Source organism: Pelophylax lessonae (assembly GCF_965119305.1).
Source record: "Pelophylax lessonae genome assembly, chromosome: 4".
Taxonomy (NCBI): Eukaryota; Metazoa; Chordata; class Amphibia; order Anura; family Ranidae; genus Pelophylax; species Pelophylax lessonae.
In genome coordinates this window covers 341,805,516-341,827,281 of record NC_138771.1, presented here as the reverse complement: position 1 = coordinate 341,827,281, position 21,766 = coordinate 341,805,516, and the positions used below count along the sequence as shown (strand labels likewise).

The 21,766-nt window shown below is 42.7% G+C and overlaps 1 protein-coding gene across 1 annotated transcript in view; it reads right to left on the bottom strand.

Moving 5' to 3' along the window:
- The window catches only part of SFXN1 (sideroflexin 1), a 96,217-nt gene that overhangs the window by 15,276 nt on the left and 59,175 nt on the right, over positions 1-21,766 (bottom strand). Inside the window, exons 6-9 of the mRNA XM_082256213.1 lie at positions 12,847-12,932; positions 4,492-4,619; positions 877-926; positions 742-791 (exon numbers count right to left, since the gene is read on the bottom strand). Of these exons, the coding sequence (XP_082112339.1) occupies positions 742-791; positions 877-926; positions 4,492-4,619; positions 12,847-12,932 (314 nt within the window). The remainder of the gene's footprint in view (positions 1-741; positions 792-876; positions 927-4,491; positions 4,620-12,846; positions 12,933-21,766) is intronic.

Here is a 21,766-nt window from a genome sequence, read left to right as displayed (position 1 = left end):
CTATGTTGTGACTGTGAAATAAAGGCACAGACAGTAGTTAAGCTGGATGCTCTGAATTCCGCAGCCTGTCCCAGCCCTGCATGCAACTGAGTGCAAGAGTAAGGAGTAACTCTGTGCATGCTCTGAGGGTGGGGGACATGAGCTGTCTGCTGATAGTTTACATCTAGTATGCCAAGTCTGACCTGGTGGGTATCTGTGGCAGTTTTCTAAAAAAATTGTAATATATATTTTCTTCACTCTGAAATAGAAACTGGAGTGGGTAAGGCAGATCGACCTGAAAAAGGTTTATCTGGTTAATGTGGTGCACGCCACAAACACCAAGCACCTAGAACTTTCAATTCTCTGGAATGTATATGGCTTCTCCAAGGCCTGCAATACTTTCGCTGAAAAAAAAAAAAAAAGGTGTCTTTTTTTGCAGATCACTATGAATGAAGATGCTGTACAGGATAGAGACTGGTGTGGGAAGCGAGGAGAGGCGAGGTTACTTTAAGATAATCAGTTTTTGGAGGGAATTAACTGTAAATTGCTCTGGCCAGTAAGCACATTTTTGTAATGTTTGGGAATGTGGACCATGTGGGTGGGCAAAGGGTTATTGCTGGTTTTATTCACAAAAGGCAGAGATATTACGAATAATCACAGTATTAAATGCAGAGAATAGTTATTGGTACAAAGTGCAACTATAGCAGGGCTTATTGGTATCTCAGATATTATCAAAAGAGATCAAAATGCAGCACCACTTACCAGAATCCCACTAATCCTACTTGTATAGGGGCACTCATCCATGGAAATCGCTAATAAGGAACAGAGAAATGTATGAATTTTAAGCAAAATTAATCAGATGGCATTACATGACACACAGCAAAATGTTCACATTACCTTAAGGAAGGCTTTCTTTTCCAAAGTGTTCATTAAAAATGGAGGAATAGCTGTAAAATATAGCACAGAACTTATGTAAGCAAATAATAATGTTGCAATTACCTTACATTATTTACACTAGCTTTGAATTTGGCTTAAGTAAGTATAGTTTTAAATGTTGCACATATGTCTAAAGAGCAGTAAAATGGAGGGTAATACATACGGCATATCAGTGTATAAAAATAAGGCTTCATCTCTCAGGCTGACCTCCATGCTGAAACTGTCATAAAAAAAAGGAACCAGCCAAGTCTGCTAATCTCAGTGCATTCTGCTGATTTGCTTGAGAGTCAGCCATTCCGAAATGCAGAGATGAGTCAGTAAGACTCATCAAATCTAGCAGCCTGGTCTCTTCACCACACTAAAGAAGCTCCAATTTTATTCAGCTACACATGGCTAAATTTATTGAATGTCCATTGTAAATGAACTGTTATTGCTGTAGTTAAAACTACCACATTCAGTTTGAAAACTTACTAGATTACCAATTTACACAGGACCAAGATGTATACAGTAACTATGCCATTACAGAACACAAATATAAGAGGGTGAAGAAAATAGTAATTTTGACTTGCCTGTAAATTCCTTATCTCTGAGTACAGTACAGGACACAGGACTGGTATTCATAGACCATGGGTCATATGCTGCTACCTTCTAGTGGCTGTAAACAAACTTCTGCTAGAGCCGCCCTTAGAGCATACCCATACAATCCTGCCCACTTTCTGAGGCTCCATTTTTTTTTTAGCAAGCAATAGGAAATGATATAAACAGAGGGGGGCTATGACCTGTACTGTACTGCAAGATAAAGGATTTACAGGTAAATGAAAATAGTGGTTGTAAAGGCAGAAGTAGTTTTATCATAAAGCAGGGTTCCAGCCATTTTTGTGTTTTAAAAAAGTCAGCAGCTACAAAAAGTGTAGCTGCTGACTTTTATTAAATACACACTCACCTGTCCCACGATCCAGCGATGCTGCCGCCCGAAGCCTCGGTTCTTTCCCTCTCTGCGGCGCTGGCATCACTGGTGTGGGCACCCGGCTGTGACAGTGAGTCGCACTGCATGTCCTGAATGGCCGAGCAATCTTCTGGGACCTGTGACGTGTCTCAGAAGATTGCAGGGAGGGAGGGGGAGAGGAGAACTTCCGTTCGAGCCGCCTAGGCAGCCCGAGCCGAAGTGTAAGCAGGTACCTGTCAAAACTAGGTACCTGCTCCTCCCCCCCAAAAATGACATGCCAAATGCGGCATGTCAGGGGGTCAGGAGTCCTTAAAGCAGAGTTCCGGGCACAAAATCTACCTTTTTTTCTTTGTGCCCGTCCGCTTGGTCTCCTTAACCTGAAAAGGAATTGGATAGTTAGGTATTTTTTTTTTTTTTTTTTTTTTTAATACTTACCTTGTAATTGGAGATCGAATATACTCACATATCCTTCACTTCCTCCCTCAGCGCTGCGGCTCCGCCGTCACTTCCTGTCTTGCGATGATTCCTGGGAGCTGAACGTCATCGCTCCCAGGAATCAATGCGACGGCACCGGCCCCACTCGTCACTTCCGGGGCGACGCCGCATTCCCTTCTAAACAGCTTCTGGGCATGCCTCTACTGAGGGTGACCCTCAGTAGAAGTCTTGGAACGACGAAACCGGTCAGGGTGTGAGCATCGCGGCTATCGGAAGAGCAGGGCGCCAGGCGGGGACTCCCATCTGGTATCCCGAGCTGCTCTGTGCTCTATTCTTCTTATGATTTTATGTTTGAAGCTGATTTTATCCTATGTTTGTGTAAGTGCATTTGTGAAGGGGGGTTGTTGTTTGGGCAATAAAATCTTTTTGGCAATACTGCTCTATGTGCCCCTACTTTTATCTTTCCTATGCACTACGCTGGAGCATTGCATGCTTTTTGGATGATCAGCGGTATACACTCGTCTCTACAAGTGGATCTTGGAGATTTTTGTCTGGATTCATCAGTGGATCTGTTGGGCGACTTGTTTTGCCAGTATCTGGTAAGTGTGTTTCCTTGGGGAGTGACACACACGGTGAGGTGAAGGGATTGAGCAATCTTTCTGGCTCCAGCACTGGTGATTAACCCCTTTGTGACTACACAAGAAACCGGTCTACTACAATCCCTATGAACTTATATCTGGACTTTTAAGTCATGATTATCTATATGCCATGATTTAGCGCTGCTTGTGGATATTATTCTTGACATGTTAAGATGATATACACCTGTTTTACAAAGGTGTTATAATCCATTCTGTCGAGAAAAAAAAAAAAAAAAAAAGTTTTGCCTTTAGTTCTAAATTAATCGTACCATACAGGACACTGGGCTTGAATTCTTACGCCGTGGCACGTCCCAAAGCAATAAACAGAAGCGTGGGAAACAACATTGCGAACAGAACTGCTAACAGGCTCACAAGAAAAAAAAAAAAAAGGGTTAAGGAACCTGAAAAACACTCAGATGACAGCTTGAAGCACCTTGCAGCCGAAGCTTGCATTAGAAAAGGCCCGAACATTTACCTGGTAGAACTTGGAAAACTTGTGATCAGAGGACAAGGCTTCTGGGATATAGAAGCTTGATGGTGAAAAGGCCAGGAAACCAGCAGCTCTGGTAGAATGGGCTCTGATGGGAAAGGAGGGAACCAGTTCCTTAAAGTGGTTGTAAAGGCAGGTTTTTTACCTTCATGCATTCTATGCATGAAAGTAAAACACCTTCTGTGTGCAGCAGCCCCCCAATAATTATCTGAGCCCCATCTAGATACAGCGATGTGCATGAGAGGAGCAGGTCTCTGCCGCCTCATTGGCTGCAACAGCAGCGGTAGCCACTGGCTCCTGTTACTGTCAATCACAGCCAGTGAGCCAATGAGGAGAGAGCCACACTGTGTCTGAATGGACAGACAGAGCAGTGGCTCTGAAGTTAGCCTGTTTGGGTGCCCCAATAGTAAGCTGCTTGCTATGAGGGCACTCAGCAGGAGGGAGGGGCCAGGAGCGCCAGCAAGGGACCTGAGAAGAGGAGAATTGGAGCTGCTCTTTGCAACCCCCCCCCCCCAAAAAAAAAAAAAAAAAACAGCCTTTATTATCACTTTAAGGGTGTAGGCCCTGGAAATGAGTTGTGTGATCAACATGGCAATGGTGGAATGGGAGTCAGTGTGTCCTTTACAAGGGCCCACAGGCAAGACAAAGTGGAAATTGATCTAGGTGAACAGGTTCATCACCTAAGAAAAAGCTGGAACCTCAGAGTGGGTGGGGAAGATGGGTACACTCTCAGGGCAGATCCAGAAAAAGTGTTTGCCAGTCCAATTACCTGAAGGTAGCAGCACATAACCAAAGGTCTATGAATACCAGTTCTATATCTTGTATTTTACAGTTATTACTTATTTTTAGAAATTAGAGCTTAACACCTAATGGTTTTATCATGCAAAGGGAACTGTTTTTGTAGGATATAGCCTAAAAACAACAACAACAAACAATACATCAAATAAAAACGAACATGCCAGAATAAACACCACTAAGTTCTACAGTTGTAAAATACAGACTTTAAAAGACTTGTTAAATAGCCTGCAATCCCGACAAAGAAATTGAATATTCCACTGTGTACACACCCATGCCAGGAGCAGCCATCAGAATTCTGGAGACGACCACCTGAGTGATGGCTTGTTTAGCAGCATTAGGAGATTCTCCTATTCGATTTCCACTCTCATCTGTGACCGGTATACCATACTTTAATTCCCTGTAAAATACAATACAATTCACAGTACGAAATCAATGCATACATTAAGCAGACTTTTCATTTTAGGAAAAGGTTTTTTTATAAACAACACACTGTTGTCTCTGCCATGAGAGAAGGCTATACTCTTTCATGTGGCACTTGTGAGACAAGTATAGTTGACATCATGCAACCTAACCAGATTTTTTTAACATCCACACTAAGGCCTCATGTACACTGCTACTTGTAAACGGACGTTTAGGAGCAGTTGGGCGTTTTTTTCAGAAGCCCCTGAACCCTCCTCTATGTTATCTTATCTGTCCATGTACACTGAGTCGTTTACAGTCATTTAGAGGCAGTTGAGTTCAGTGAAGTTTTTTGGAAAGCAATTATTTGCTTTCAGGATGTTCAGAACGTGCGTTTCAAACGCAAAACGCGACCGAACGCGGTCATCCGCGTTTAGCGCTTGCGTTTTTACTGTTTAAAGGGGAATGATTTTTTGACCTCTAAAAACGGATCTGAGCGCAAACGCCCACTAAAAGCCGCTAAACGCGACACAACGGACGTTTTGAACGTCCTTTACATAGCTGTAAAATTCCAGCGTTCAAAGGACTTTTGAAAACGTCCCGTGTACATGTTGCCTAAGGGTGCCTGTAAATATAGGAGGGCAATTAAGTGTGCAGAACTATTCTGACCCCAATTTGTTTCTCTGGAGGCCAGCCCTGTCATTTATACAAATCCAGGAGATTACAAAGACAAGAGGTCAGTGGTTATTGAGGGGAACATTGTTTATTACATCATAAATGGAATGAAACATCCTACAAGTTTGGGGTGTTGTACAATTCCCCCTTCATCAGGGCTTTAAGTGCTGTCTTGAAAAGATGGCAGACTTCGGGAACTCAAAAAGGTTCAGCAGTATAATCTGCTCCTTCTAAAGCAGGCTTCAGCCGCTGGTTGTAATTTATGTGAATGTATAGCTTGGCCAAGCATTCAAATCCATGCCAGCAATGCTTAGGAAGGGAGCAATAATTATCCATTCAAAACAAAAATAAATTGCGCTGACCTTTTATGGGAACTGCTGCAACCCAAATCCTGGAAGGGGGATAATAATAGTGTGTGCAAAAATGATGCGTTGTTCCTTTAAATCTTGTGATAGAAATGAAATGCAATGTGAACAAAATGTTTCTTTAAATGCTGCAGCGCTCTGCTGCGCACGTATCCCTTAGTGCTAAATACCAGTGTAAACCACAATGAAGTGCAAATATAACTAAATATTAACATAATTAGGTAAAAATAGAAATGCATAAAAAACATACAACCCACGGGACATACTAAACTGCATACAGTGATACCTCGGTTTAAGAACGCTTCTGTTCACGAACAACTCGGTTCACTAACAGAAAAGTTCATAAAAATATGCTCCGGTTCACAAACTCCACTTCGGTTCAAGAACTCCGCTTCGGTTCACAAACAGGAGCCGCGGCCATTTTAATGCTATTTCCAGGCTGTCACATGGTCGTGACTTCCTGTAGGAAGATCGTGGAGAGAAGAAGAGACACAGAAAGAAGTACTGTGAAGACACTTTTTGGTGTGCTTTTTAGCACTTACAGTACTGTACTGTACAATACTGTACAGTACTTCTGTACAATACTGTACTTACTGTATTGTATTTCACAGCCCCCACCTGCCTTCCTCCATGCCAGAAGTCATCTCAAGCAAGGTTAGTGTTCTCTTTGTATACATTACTATACTGTACTAATGTGTATTGTAATTTGTTTCATATTTTTGTGCTTCAAAATCCAAAAAAAAAAAAAAAAGGTCAGAACTGATTAACCGGATTTACATTGAACCCTATGGGAAAATGTTCCTCGGTTCACGACCAATTCGGTTCGTGACCAGAGTCAGTTCACGAATTAAGTTTGTGAACCGAGGTATCACTGTATTTGGATGATGGAATGATTGGATATAGGCTGCAATGCTCAGCACTCTCACTAGGTGTCAGTGTAGTTTTTACACACAAACTGTATATGGTAATGTTACTCAAAATAGGTTATTCTTTCCAGCAGTGCTTGATTGATACTATGTTGCAAGAAGCAGTTGCTAATGTTTAACGTATTCACTTGCTGATGCTGATTTAGGGCCCTTTCACATGGGCGCTCCGTATGTCCGCAAATCATCCTATTTTTTGCGGATGATTTACGGACATGATGTAAGTCAATGGCATTGCGGATGTCAGCGGAATACCATCCGCTGACATCCGATTTTCTTCCTTTCAGTTCGGTTCCGTTTTTTGGAACGGAACAGAACCCTATTTTTCCTCCGTTCAAAAAACGGAAAGGAAGCTAAATCGGATGTCAGCGGTGACATTTGCAATGCCCATAGACTTACATTATGTCCATATATCATCCGCAAGTGGATGGGATGATATGTGGACATACGGAGCGGATGACACAAGTGTCATCCGCTCCGTGAAAAAAAAAAAAAAAAGTGCTGGAGCGGATCGCAATGCGGTCCGCTCTGTGTAAAAGAGCCCTTATATACATGCAGCTGTAAAATAATAGTAAATATCTTTCTACATGGGGGTTATGGGTGGAATATCATGACTAAACATGCCTAGGAACACAGTTGAATGAAAATATGCATATAATTATTTTTCTACATGGGTATTATGGGGGGATTATCATAGATACACATCCTATGTATGGCTTTTGATCTGGTTCTGATCGAAATACAGGTATAACCATTTTTTCTACATAGCAATTATGGAGGGAATATCATGATTACACATTCCAAGGAACATATTAACCTATTTCTGATAGGAGTATGCATAGATTTATTTTTCAACATGGAGATTGGGGGGGGGGGGGGTATCATGGATACACATTCCAGGGAGTATATTTAACCTATTTCTGATAAAAAATATGTGTATCATTTTTTTTTCTGCTTGGGATTATGTGTGGAATATCATGGGTACACATCCTATGCAATGCATTTCACCTATTTCTGATAGGAATATGGGTATAATTATTTTAAACATGGGGATTATGAGGGGAATATCATGGCTACACATTTCAAGGAGTATATTTAACCTATTTCTGATAAGAATATGGGTATAATTATTTTTCTATATGGGGATTATGGGTGTAATATCATGGCCAAACATGCCCAGGAACACAGTTGACCTGTTTCTGATAAGAAAACAGGCACCATAACTTTTCTACATAGGAATTATGGGGGGAATGTTATGGTTACACATTCCAAGGAACAAACATATTTAACCTACTTCTGATAGGAATATGCATAGAATTATTTTTCCACGTGGGGGGGGGGGGGGGGGGGAGGAATATCATGGATACACATTCCAGAAGGTATATTTAACCTATTTCTGACATGGCGTTTCCACAAAACCGTCGTCTTCTAAGACTGGAAGAAAGAAGTTTTGTGGAAACGCGTCGGATGGAGAGCACGTGTGACTTCATTACAGCCGATTAGACGGGTGACACCATGGCCAGCTTTTTTCCATGCTCGATTTTACTTCTTTCTTGTAAGTGTACATCTATTTATGTTTTAATAAATTGTTTTTACGTCTTCACACTATGAGGCTTCTCCCTATTTCATGTTTGGCCATATGATGAGCTTATTCCATATGAAGCATGCTGTGGATATTTGTGTTAATGGACATCAGGGACCAGGAGACTCGCTGCAGGCTTCCTTTGATCTCTGTAATCATCAATACACTGTGGTAAGAGACCATCCACTCCCACCTCACAGTAGAGCACCTGTGAAGTTTTTTGCATCGTGGAACACAAAGCACTCTTCAATTGGCACTTTTCAGTGGACTATATGTTTTTTGTGCATGTTTTCATGCATATTTATTGTTTACATCTATTTTGCACTAAATCATATGCACTTTGTTGTGGTTTATATTGATATCTTTCAGTGAATTGTATGTTTTTTGTGCATTTCTATTGTTCACATCATTTTATTAATATTTAGTTATATTTGCACTTCATTGTGGTGTACACTGGTATTTAGCACTAAGGGATACATGCACAGCCAAGAACTGCAGCCTTTAACCACTTCCATACAGAGCAGTTTGACACCCTTCCTGCCCAGACCAATTTTCAGCTTTCAGCACTCTCACACTTTGAATGACAATTGCTCAGTCATGCTACACTGTAACCAAACAAATTTTTTATCATTTTTTTCACACAAATAGAGCTTTCTTTTGGTGGTATTTGATCACAACTGGGGTTTTTTTTTTTCGTGATATATGCAAAAAAAGAGCAAAAATTTTGAGAAAAAAACACTTTTTTTTAGTTTCAATTATAAAATTTTGCAAAAAATTAATTTTTCTTCATACATTTGGGCCAAAATGTATACTGCTACATGTCTCTGGTAAAATTAACCCAAATTAGTGTATATTATTTAGTCTGTGTGAAAGTTATTGAGTCTAGAAGCTATGGTACCAATTACTGAAAATTGATCACACCAGAAGTACTGACTGCCTATCTCCTTTCTTGAGGCCCTGAAATGTCAGGACAGTACAAATACCGCCCAAATGACCCCTTTTTGTAAAGTAGACAGTCCAAGGTATTTAGTAAGAGGCATGGTGGGTATTTTGAAGTTGTAATTTTTTCCCACAATTCTTGGGAAAATGAAGAAAAAATTTTTTTTTTCTTTTTTTTCCCACAAAGTTGTCAATTTATAAGCTATTTCTAACACATAGCATGTACACAGCAAAAATTACACCCAAAAATACATTCTGCTACTCCTTCCGAGTATGGCGATACCACATGTGTGAGACTTTTACACAGCCTGGCCACAAAAAGATACTCCACGTCCAAGAAGCACCTTTAGGCGTTCTAGGAGCATAAATACACATAAAACTTTCTTACTACCTATCACACTTTTAAATGCCCTAGAGCACCAATACAATGGAAAAGTCCACAAAATGACCCCATTTTGGAAAGAAAACACTCCAACGTATATTCTATGAGGCATTATGGGTCCTTTGAACATGTCATTTTTTTCCACAGGTTTTTGGAAAATGTGGGAAAAAAATGAAAACTTTTTTTTTTTTACACAAAGTTGTCAATTTATAGGATATTCCTAACACATAGCATGTACACAGCAAAAATGACACCCCAAAATTCATTCTGCCACTCCTCCTGAGTATGGCAATACCACATGTGTGAGACTTTTTCACAGCCTAGCCATATAGAGGGGCCTAACATCCAAGGAGCATCATCATGCATCCTAGCCACTTGCCTAGGCCTATTTTTGACATTTGGTATTTACAAGCTAAAATCAGTTGTTTTGCTAGAAAACTGCTTAGAACCCCCAAACATTATATATTTTTTTTTAGCAGTGACCCTAGAGATTAAAATGGAGATTATTGCAATATTTTTTATCACACCGTATTTGCGCAGCGGTCTTCCAAACGCAATTTTTTTGGAAAAAATTCACTTTTTTTAATTAAAAAATAAGAAACCAGTAAAGTTAGCCCAATTTTTTTCCATAATGTGAAAGATAATGTTACGCCGAGTAAATAGATACCCAACATGTCATGTTTCAAAATTGCGCACGCTCACGGAATGGCGACAAACTTTGGTACTTAAAAATCCCCATAGGCGACAATTTAAAAATTTCTACAGGTTGCCATCCTTGAGTTACAGAGGAGGTCTAGGGCTCAAATTATTTCCCTTGCTCTAACGATCGCGGCGATACCTCACATGTGTGGTTTGAACACCGTTTACATATGTGGGCGGGGTTTCCGTATCCGTCGCTTCTGCGCGCGAGCTAACGGGGACAGGGTGCTTTAATTTTTTTTTTTTTTTTTTTTACTATTTATTTTATTTATTATTTTTTATTTTTACACCGTTTAACAAAAAAAAAAAAAAAGGATCATTTTTATTTCTATTACAAGAAATGTAAACATTACTTGTAATAGAAAAAGGCACGACAGGACCTCTTTTTTGTGAGATCTGGGGTCAAAAAGTCCTCAGATCTCACAAGTACACTAAAAGATATAAAAAAAAAAAAAAAAAAAAAAAAATTAATATATAAAATGAAAAAAAAAAAAAGGACCTTTAAACCGGTTGCTAGGCAACAACATTTTCCGTAGCCCCGGTCCTCCAAGACCATAGAGTCAAGTGAGGGCAAGCTTGCCCTCACTCGACATCCTGTCTGTGAGGATCCGGGACCGGATCGTTTTCCCCGCTGCCGGCGGGTCCGGTAAGCGGGGAAAAGGACCGGACGCGGCGGGAGGGGGGGGGGGGGGCACCTCTTCCGCCATCCCAGAAGGGTGATCCCACGGCGAATCCGCCGCTGGGACCACCCTTATCGGAAAGCCAACCGTCCACCGTTTAAAAAAATACCAGGGTTATGGCAGCTATCTGCTGCCATAACACCGGTATTTAGGTTTAAACGGACGACGTATATAAACCTTTTTGGACTTGGACATGGTGGCTGTATGAAGGGCGACAGGTACTCGGGTACTTTGTTGGGCAGGTGACAGGTACTCTGGTACTGATGAGCAGGTGGCAGGTACTCGGGTACTCCGATAGGCAGGTGACAGGTACTCGGGTACTCTGATGGGCAGGTGACAGGCAGGTGATAGGTACTGATGAGTAGTACTGATACTGATAGGTGATACTGATACGTGATAGGTACTGATGAGTACTGATGAGTAGTGATGGGTACTGATGAGCAGGCGGCAAGTACTCGGGTACTTCAGGCGTCAGGTACTCTGATGAGCAGGTGGAAGGTACTCGGGTACTCTGATGGGTAGGTGACAGGTACTCAGGTACTCTGATGACGGGTACTCCGTTGACAGGTACTCAAAGTACCCGAGTATCCGTCATCAGAGTACCCGAGTATCCGTCATCAGAGTACCCGAGTACCTGTCATCAGAGTACCTGCGTACCTGTCATCAGAGTACCCGAGTACCTGTCATCAGAGTACCCGAGTACCTGTCATCAGAGTACCCGAGTACCTGTCATCAGAGTACCCGACTACCTGTCATCAGAGTACCCGACTACCTGTCATCAGAGTACCCGAGTACCCGTCATCAGAGTACCCGAGTACCCGTCATCAGAGTACACGAGTACCCGTCATCAGAGTACCCGAGTACCTGTCATCAGAGTACCCGAGTACCCGTCATCAGAGTACCCGAGTACCTGTCATCAGAGTACCCGAGTACCCGTCATCAGAGTACCCGAGTACCTGTCATCAGAGTACCCGAGTACCCGTCATCAGAGTACCCGAGTACCCGTCATCAGAGTACCCGAGTACCTGTCATCAGAGTACCCGAGTACCTGTCATCAGAGTACCCAAGTACCTGTCATCAGAGTACCCGGGTACCTGTCATCAGAGTACCTGATGGGCTGGTGACAGGTACTCGGGTACTTTGATGGGCTAGTGACAGGTGCTCTTTATTGGGGGGGGGGCAATCAGTGTGTTTGGGGTGCACTGTGATTGGTAACTAGCTGTTACCACACTCTCTTCCTCACACAGGATCAGTGTGTGAGGAGGAGAACACGGTGACAGCTAGTTACCGTGTTCTCTGTTGACATTTGTGACCGGCTGTGATTGGACACAGCCGGTCACGTGGTAAAGAGCCAATTTCATTGGCTCTTTACCTAGATCGGGGATCGACTCTGTCCGAGGGACGAGCCTCGTCCCCGATCGCTGCTCTGCGCGCCCCCGGGGGCGCGCATTGCAGAGAGAACGAGCGGCTCGTGCTGGAGCCGCTCATGTGATCGGCTGTGATTGACACAGCCGATCACGTGGTAAACAGCCAATTTCTATTGGCTGTTTACCTTGATCAGGGATGGGCTATGTCCGAGGGACGAGCCTCACCCCCGATCGCCGCGCTGCGCGCCCCCGGGGGCGCGCAGTAGCAGCTAGAGCGGGCGGACGTCATATGACGCCCGCCCGGATCCGTACAACCACCATGCCGACGTCATATTACTATGACTCGGTATGGAAGTGGTTAAAGGAACATTTTGTTCACATTGCATTTCATTTTTATCACAAGATTTAAATGAACACCGCACCATTTTTGCATACAATAATAATCCAGAATAGAAGTAACATTATAATCAACACAGCAGGTACAACTGTTAGAACAAACTATACTATAACAGATGTAGAGTTTTTTTACTAAATGTCTAACGTTGCTACAAATATGACAGGTACTTATTTTATGCTATGTTTCCATGGTTAAACATTTCCTCTAAAATCTTACCGTTGCCTCATTAATGGGATGTTGATACAGTTAGCAGCAGCAACAGCAGCAAAAGGAACAAATCTTCCTATAAGTGGTGAAACATGCTAAAAAACAAAACAAAAAAACAGATAGGATTTTTCTTGTTAGATTTTTCTTGTTAAAAACCTATATAGTTAAGGTTATGTTGTGTAATAACCACATGCAGAGTAGTATTTATACTTTTTATTTCAGTGCATATGTAATCATATTCAATGGATTTTCACAGTTCTGGATCTTCCACATCTGGCCATTTTATTAGGCAAGAAGGCCTCAAATATGTTCACACTGTAAATAACCATCCCTATACAACAGGAAAATGGAAAATGAGATGTGCCAAAGCTCAAAGATTACAAAAGACCTGCCTGCTAATTAGGATCAGGTTCAGGGAATTCAGCCTACCAGAGGATTTAGAGCAGGGGTAATGAATTAAAATTCAAGGAGGTCCGGTTGCTAAAATTTTCTTTGGGCCGAGGTCTGAATCTGAAGTCTTTGCTATGACTCAGAAAGATTGGCAAAACAAAAAGTGTCCATCAGCGTTGCTCTTAACATAAAATATGCCCATCCGAGTGCCCCCTAACATAAAATATGCCCATCAGAGTGCCCCCTAACATAAAATGTGCCCATCAGAGTGCCCCCTAACATAAAATATGCCCTTAGCATAAAATTTGCTCATCAGCGTGACCCTTAACATAAAATAAGGGACACACTGATGGGCATATTTTATGTTAGGGGGCACTCAGATGGACACATTTTATGTTAGGGGGCACTCTGATGGGCACATTTTATGTTAGGGGGCACTCTGATGGGCATATTTTATGTTAGGGGGCACTCAGATGGACACATTTTATGTTAGGGGGCACTCTGATGGGCATATTTTATGTTAGGGGGCACTCTGATGGGCACATTTTATGTTAGGTTGCACTCTGATGGGCAAAACAAAACGTGTAAATTAGCGTTGCTCTTAACATAAAATATGGCCATTAGAGTGCCCCTTAACATAAAATATGCTCCTCAGCGTGCCCCTTAGAATTAAATATGCCCATCAGAGTGCCCCTTAGCATAAAATGTGTCCATCAGAGTGCCCCTTAGCATAAAATGTGCCCATCAGAGTGCCCCCTAACATAAAATGTGCCCATCAGCATGCCCCCTAACATAAAATGTGCCCATCAGCGTGCCCCCTAACATAAAATATGCCCATCAGAGTGCCCCTTAGCATAAAATAGGCCCATCAGCGTGACCTTTAACATAAAATAAGGGGCACGCTGATGGGCATATTTTATGTTAGGGGGCACTCTGATGGGCACATTTTATGTTAGGGGGCACTCTGAAGGGCACATTTTATGTTAGGGGGCACTCTGATGGGCAAAACAATACGTGTAAATCAGCGTTGCGCTTAACATAAAATATGCCCATTAGAGTGCCCCTTAACATTAAATATGCCCATTAGAGTGCCCCTTAACATAAAATATGCCCATTAGAGTGCCCCTTAACATTAAATATGCCCATTAGAGTGCCCCTTAACATAAAATAGGGGGCATGCTGATGGGCACATTTTATGTTTAGGGACGGCACTCTGATGGGCACATTTTTTTTTTATGGGGCACTTTAATGAGCACTACAAAATATGCCCATCAATCTGCAGACTTTTAAAACCTCCCATCCGCTTTAAGTGCAGCTATGACCACATTACATTCTCCCCTTGTGCTCCACATACCTGGAGCCAGGAGCCGAGCCAGAAGCCGCGAGCAGGGGGGCGGGGCGCGCACATGTCACGCCCCAACTCGCTGCCTGGCTGAATGGGAGCCGCAGTCAGGAGCGGGGGGCGGGGCGCGCGTGTGACGTCACGCCCCTACTCGCGGCCCGACAGGACACTGGCCGGGAGCCGCAGCGCACACACAGTACGTCAGTGGTTGCTGGGACACCCGCGGTCCCAGCTAACCATCGAATCAATACAGGAGGCGGCCTCGCGGTCCGGGTGAAAGCATCGTGCGGGCCGCCAATGGACCGCGGGCCGCCATTTAGTGACGGCTGATTTAGAGGGTTCTCTTCATCCTGTGCATGCGACCCTATTTATTCCTTTGGGGAAAGATGTACTTGACAGAACTGGTAAAGGCCACCACTGATGCGTCTCCCCAAAGGATTAATGGAGCTGCTACGCACATGCGTAGAACAAAGAGAACCCGGCAAAGAAGCTTTTGGAAGAAAGTCCATGTGGCTCCAAGAAGAGCCACAAAGTGAAGTTTCCTTGAATGGAGACAGAGGTAAGTAATGAACCAGGTGGGCTGCACTCGGGAGGATGTATCCATGCCTTAACCCTCGTTCACATTGAAGGCGGGTTTGAAATCATGCAAGTTCAGCTGAACTTGCACGATTTCAAACCTGCAATTTAATGCGAGTTCGATTTGAAAGACATAAATGCGGGTTCATGCACAGATGTCTATTGAAATCGCCCGCGAAGTTGGCAAAAGTAGTGCAGGAACAACTTTTGGAAATTGGTGTAGTGCCACAAAGTCGGCGTTGCACCAATTTGGACGGTGCGGCTGCCAGTAATAGGCTGCGATTTGGCATGTCAAATCGCTCCGATATGAAGGGGGGCTTAAAGTACATTTTGTGTTAAAGACACGGGTGTTCTTTAAGCACCCAGGGTTTTTAAAGGCCTTCATGCTTCTTATGCAAGGGCAAGAAAAATACATACCTTTTACATACAAGTGCACAAATCAAACATGATAGGGAAATTTAATGCCCACAGCAAACAATTACACCTCAGCAGAGAGGACAGAGAAGCATGGTCAGCAATTAGCTGTTCTTTGCACATTTCTCTTTGCCCAATTAAAATCAAATGTTTATTTTAATACAGTTCAATTTTTCTTCCAACATTTCATACCAGCAGTCCTATTAGCTTTCATCAGAGGTTGATGCCATGAGCCAGTCTATGCATCAACCAAGCTAAAGCTTAATACTTAAACACATACCGGTTTAAAGAAAAACTATAATGGTTTTGCCTCAGTTTTAGATACTTGTTAAACCTATTTTAAACCTTTTTTTGAAATTGAATATAAAAGCTTTTTTATTCACACACATTTAAGAATGAGTGTACTAAGGGCAGAGAATTGTGGATATTCTAGAAGGAGATAAACATATGATCTGTTGATGACTGTCTCTGACTGAACAAACCTTGAGCAAAGCAGGTGCAGAAGGGAGGGAGGATGCAAAATTTTTCTGACTCACTCACTTATGTGTGTAAAATGTAGCTTAAACTACCGAAGCTTCATAAACAACAAGCATTTTTTTTTTTTTTAACCAATTGCTTAATGTGAACATATACCCCCTTCCTGACTAGGCCAATTTTCAGCTTTCAGCGCTCTCGCACTTTGAATGACAATTGCGCAGTCATGCAACACTGTACCCATATGACATTTTTATTATTTTATTTCCATATAAATATAGCTTTCTTTTGGTGGTAGTAAACAAACAAAAAGACCGAACATTTAAAAAAAAAAAAAAAAAAAAGAAAAAAAAAAAAAGGTTTTTCATATTTTAGCATAAAATTCTGAAAACAAGTAATTTTTCTCCTTCACTGATGGGCACTGATGAGATGGCGCTGGTGGGCCCTGATAAGTGACACTGATAAGGCAGTGATGAGCACTGATTGGCAGCACTGGTGGGCACTGATTAGCAGCACTGGTGGGCACTAAGGGGACCAATGTCCCTCTAACAGACGCCGGTTAATAGCTTTCTTCACTCTGACAGCGTGAGGGGAAAAAAAAAGTCAATAGCCGGCTTCAAGTTACTTCCACGATCAGCTTTCATTGGCTGACAGCTGATCACATGGTAAAGGGCCCGGTGGGATTGGCCCTTTACCCCAATCAGTGATCAGCTAAGTCCCAAGGACTCGGCAATCATAGAGAGCGCTGCCTGGGGCATGCAGGCAGTTTGAGAACAGGACGACGTTCATGTACGGCCTCCCGGCATCTTAAGCCCGCGCTGTAGCCTCCTCTTGGCTATAGCGCAGGCGACAAGTAGTAAATGACGTTAAAATAGTTATTACTGACACAGAGCTACTTCTGATCCCTAAAATTTTAACCTTGTGTACTGGGCAGCTGACAGGTGTATAGTCTTCTATGTAATCTGTCTTCAGGCTGTAATATAAACTGTGATAGCAAGAATTAATTCTCCCAGCTGAGCATGATTTAAAATAATAATCCATATTATTTCAATAAAATAAATTTACAATAGATTACTTAAAATGTTGTTTTAGTAGTACAGCAACAATGGTTGAATAAGGTTCAGTCAACCAGTGCCAATTTGTATTTGTTTTTTTTTTTTAGCACAAGCATATCTTACAGCGCATTAAATATACACCTAATCAGTTCTTATGCTTACCGCAGATGTCCAATTTATGACAGAGATGATTAAAGCTGAACTCAAGTTAAATACACAATTTAAATAAATACGGATACTTTGGTACCTGCCATATTATTTTTATCTCTGTGCATCTATTCTAGAGATTTATACAGCCCCTCACACAGTGCAGCTGGGTGGATGAGACCACTCCCAGTTAAGGAACCCAGCTGTCCCCTCTCTCCATCCACAGCCTTCTGTCTGGACAGGGAAGCAGCAAAAGTTTCACTGTGGTCATCACTATCTGCACTCCTTCTATAAGCATGTTCTCTGTAAACATATCAGAATGCAGCATGCCCTATTGATTTTAGCGCTGCCCTTCCCTCTGCTGGATAGGGGACTGCAAAATGCTGATACCAATTCAAAATCATGTACTAACACACATACATTTAATGATCTATGAATGAATACAAAGCTACAATAAAGTAAAACTATAGGAAATTCAAAAAAATGTAATTGAGAAAGGGAGGATTATTTATAACCCCTATCTTTTCTTTGCCACCTGTGTCCCATTGGGGACGTTTCCTTCACTTCCTGTCTATAAATGTGAGTGGAAATCCTTCCAAACTGAAGACATCCCTGGCTGTCACCAGGGTCACCAAAACTATTGTACCCATTGGACGATTTACCCTTGATTACTATTCTGGGGACAACTCAAAATTTGAGGTTTTCTTTCAATAATACTTTTTGATGTTAACTGTAAACATGACAAATAGGGATGGTGAATCTCCCCAATGGGGGTACAGACAGCAATAAAATCCCTGACAGGTGTTCTAATCCCTCTTCACTCTATCCAAACTAAAAAAAAAAAAAAAAAAAAAAAAAAAAGGGATTTTTGACTTACCGTAAAATCTATTTCTCTGTGTTTATTGACAGACACGGCTCCTTAGGATTTTTGACCATTGGGTTATACTGCCCTCTACAGGAGTAAGACACTAGGCAGAAAAAGAACTCGACTACACCTATGGGCAGTCCCAGGCGGTATACTCGCCCTCTCTGCTATAGGTACTCTGTTTTGTTACAAGCAGTGTCAGAAGTATTACAACTCCATAGAGGGGCAGATGTGGTGTCCGTCAATGAACACAGAGAAATAGATTTTACGTTAGGTCAAAAATCCCATTTTCTCTTTCACTCATTGACGGACACAGCTCCTTAGGATTCTTGACCATTGGGACATCCCAAAGCAGTGAGGGGTGGGAACAGCAAAAAAAATTCCAAGGCTTAACCATAGTCAACCAGGTAACAAGGGCTCAAAAAAAAAAAAACAACAACTGGAGCCCACCTGAACCACAGGGAACAGACCCTATAAACAGCAGCCTGCAAAACCTTGCAGCCAAAAGGAAACATCCTTTGAAAGGAGGAATCAGACCCTTGATCAAATAGGCCGGAGTCCCCATCTGTCTAATCCATCTCTAAATGGTCACAGAAAAAGCGGACAGTCCTTTTTGAGGCCCATCTGTGAGCACAAATAGTGAGTCTGACTTCCGAAAAGACTCCGTAGATGCAAGGTACACCCAAATCGCCTGAACCACATCCAGGGCATGAAACGCAATTTCCTTAGGATGTTTGGGCCTGGGACACAGGCAGGGCAACACAATGTCTTCATTCAAATGGAAATCAGAGACTACTTTAGTAAGGAACGACAGACAGTGGCGAAGAACCACCTTATCTTTGTGGACCACCAAGTAAGGGGTTTGACAAGATAACGCTGCCAATTCTGACACCCTGCGAGCAGATATGATCGTCACCAAAAAGGCCACTTTCTGGGACAGTGTAAGCAGGGGAATCTCCCTAATATTTTCAAAGGGAGGCTTCTGGAGGACTAAAAGCACCAAGTTCAAATCCCAATCGGTAGAGGAGACCGCACTGGTGGAGTCAAATGTCGAACCCCCTGAATAAAGGTACGCACCAGGGAGTGCATGACCAGGGGTCCTTGAAAGAAGACCACCAAGGCCGACACCTGGCCCTTGATTGTACTCAAGGCCAATTTCTGCTCAACCCCTCATTGAAGGAAGGTCAAGACCTAAGCCACCAAGGAAGAATGAGGGGGAACACCAAGTGACACTTACACCATGATACGTGCGCTTTCCACGTACGATGGTAGATCTTCCTAGAGGTAGACTTCCTAGCTTTCAGCAGTGTCGAAATCACCAACCCAGGCAAACCTTATATATATATATATATATATATATATATATATATATATATATATATATATATATATATATATATATATATATATCTCGTTATATATTTTTCACACCCATGTGGAGCAATTCGTGCTGGGTGAAGGAGTTGCCTGTGGGAGAGAGATATATACCCAAAGCTGGTTACCCCGATTTAGGGGCCCATTATCTGGTGAGTGTAACCCTAAAGGGGAGCATGAGTGATAGCACTGTGAACTAACACACAACGGGGGTGTTTTTCTGGATCAGCTGCCTCATACTATTATATTGCATTTTGGTGCAGTATAATTAAGGGGGCAGCGGCACTTTTGAGTAACAGACTCCAAAAGGACATTGAACAAAAGTGTATAACTGTTAATTCACATCTCATGGAAAAAGTTACCCCCTATTAAGCGGGTCTTCCACTGCTATTTTTCACTGTGAACTGGCATTTGCACTTTTTTGCACAAAAAGCATTTGGCACTAGTCACTTTAGTATTTATGCATTCACACCTTATGGTGGGAATAACACCATTATTGTGTCTGTATGATTTATATGGCATAAGTTATTGCACGTCACATTAATTGTATATGCACTAATTGCACATGTTTATTAATTGATATCTCCATTCATGTTTATAGTTTGATCACTACCCAAAGTAAAACACCCAACATTTATTTTAATTTGCAATTTTTAACACATATCCATTAATATTAATTGTAATTTTCGTATCATTACTTATTTAACACAGACAGCGCCACCACCCACTTGCACTTTAGCAGGTTTACTTTGTGTAGACCCGAGGAGCGGAGGCGAGACCAAAGGGCAACGCCACAAATTGATAATGCTCCTCTCCTACAGCAAAGCGTAGGAAGCGCACAGATTGGAATGTGCAAGTAAGCATTCTTGAGGTCGATAGAGGCAAGAAAATCCCACTGATGAAGGAATGCCACTATTGTGCGAATGGTTCCATCATGAACTTCTGTACCTGCACAAAGGAGTTCAAGGCCTTGAGATCCAGAATTGGACACACCTTGCCCTCTTTCTTCGGGACCGTAGACAGGTTCGGAAAAAATTCCTGAAAATGTTACGAGGTCGGAACTGGAACAAATCACAACCTAAAGCAGCAGGTCTTGCACCGTCCCAAAGAGAGCTTGCAATTGGTCTGGCACATTGGAAGGAAAGAAGCTTTCCGGGGGGGTAAGAACGAAATTTGATTGTGTACCTGGACTGTATGAATTAGTGGACCCACTTGTCCTGCACCATGGAGGTCCACAGGCCTGGAGCACCAAGGAGGTCCACAGGCCTGGAAACCAGCGAAGACATCCCCCCACCCCAGGCACGGGTGAGGGTGCACCTTCATGCTGAAGGAGCCTTGTCTGCGGGTCTGAAGAATCCCGCTCTCAGTTTGCCAAACCAAGGCCGCTTGGAGCCTCCCGAAGAGGACTTGAAAGGTTTTGAACCCTTGTCAGCGGACCCTGAGGGACGAAAAAAACTTCTTGTGTGCCGAGAAAGACAGGCCAGGTCTACGATGAGGTTCCTTACCCTTACCGGCCTGCCGAAGAAAGGTACTCCCCCCCCCCCCCCCCCTTGAGGCTCTTAATGATGTCATCCAGAGTAGCCTCAAACAGGCGATCTCCTTGAAAAGGTAGATCAGTTAAGGCCCTTTTAGGATCTAAAGGAGAAAGATAAGGCAGAACCCCTTGCAATCGAAATGGGGGCTATCGGCCAGGAGGAATGCTGCGATGCAGTCCGAGGCCTGGTCGTATGCGACCTCGCGAGGCGTTTAACTGGCAGGCCAGCGATTGTCCGGTGGGGCTATGTCACGGCCTAACCAGCATGGCTGCTGTCTTTTTTTCTACCGTTTTTTTTTTCTGGGAGATCTACAATCAACTGCCGGACTGGGCGAGGGGCTGAAAAATCTAGATCCAGTGTTCAGCCCAGTCTGGCCAGCAAGTGCGCACAGACCGAAGTTCCTTATTTGCTGGCCATACTGAGGTGACCACTGGATCTAGATTATCCAGCCTGTCTCCCAGTCCGGCAGTTGATTATAGATCCCACAGAAAAAAAAAACCGGGAGAAAAAAAGCGATTAAAAAATTGCCAGTACCAGAGATCCCAGCAAAGAACCCTGTTCTGACTAAGCAGAAAAAAAAACTGAGTAACTATAGCAGAGAGGGGGAGTATACCTCCTGGGACTGCCCATAGGCGTAGTCGAGTTTTTTTTCTGCCTAGTGTCCTACTCCTGTAGAGGTAAGTATAACCCAATGGTCAAGAATCGTAAGGAGCTGTGTCCATCAATGAACGAAAGAGAAAAAAAAGTTTTTCCTTTA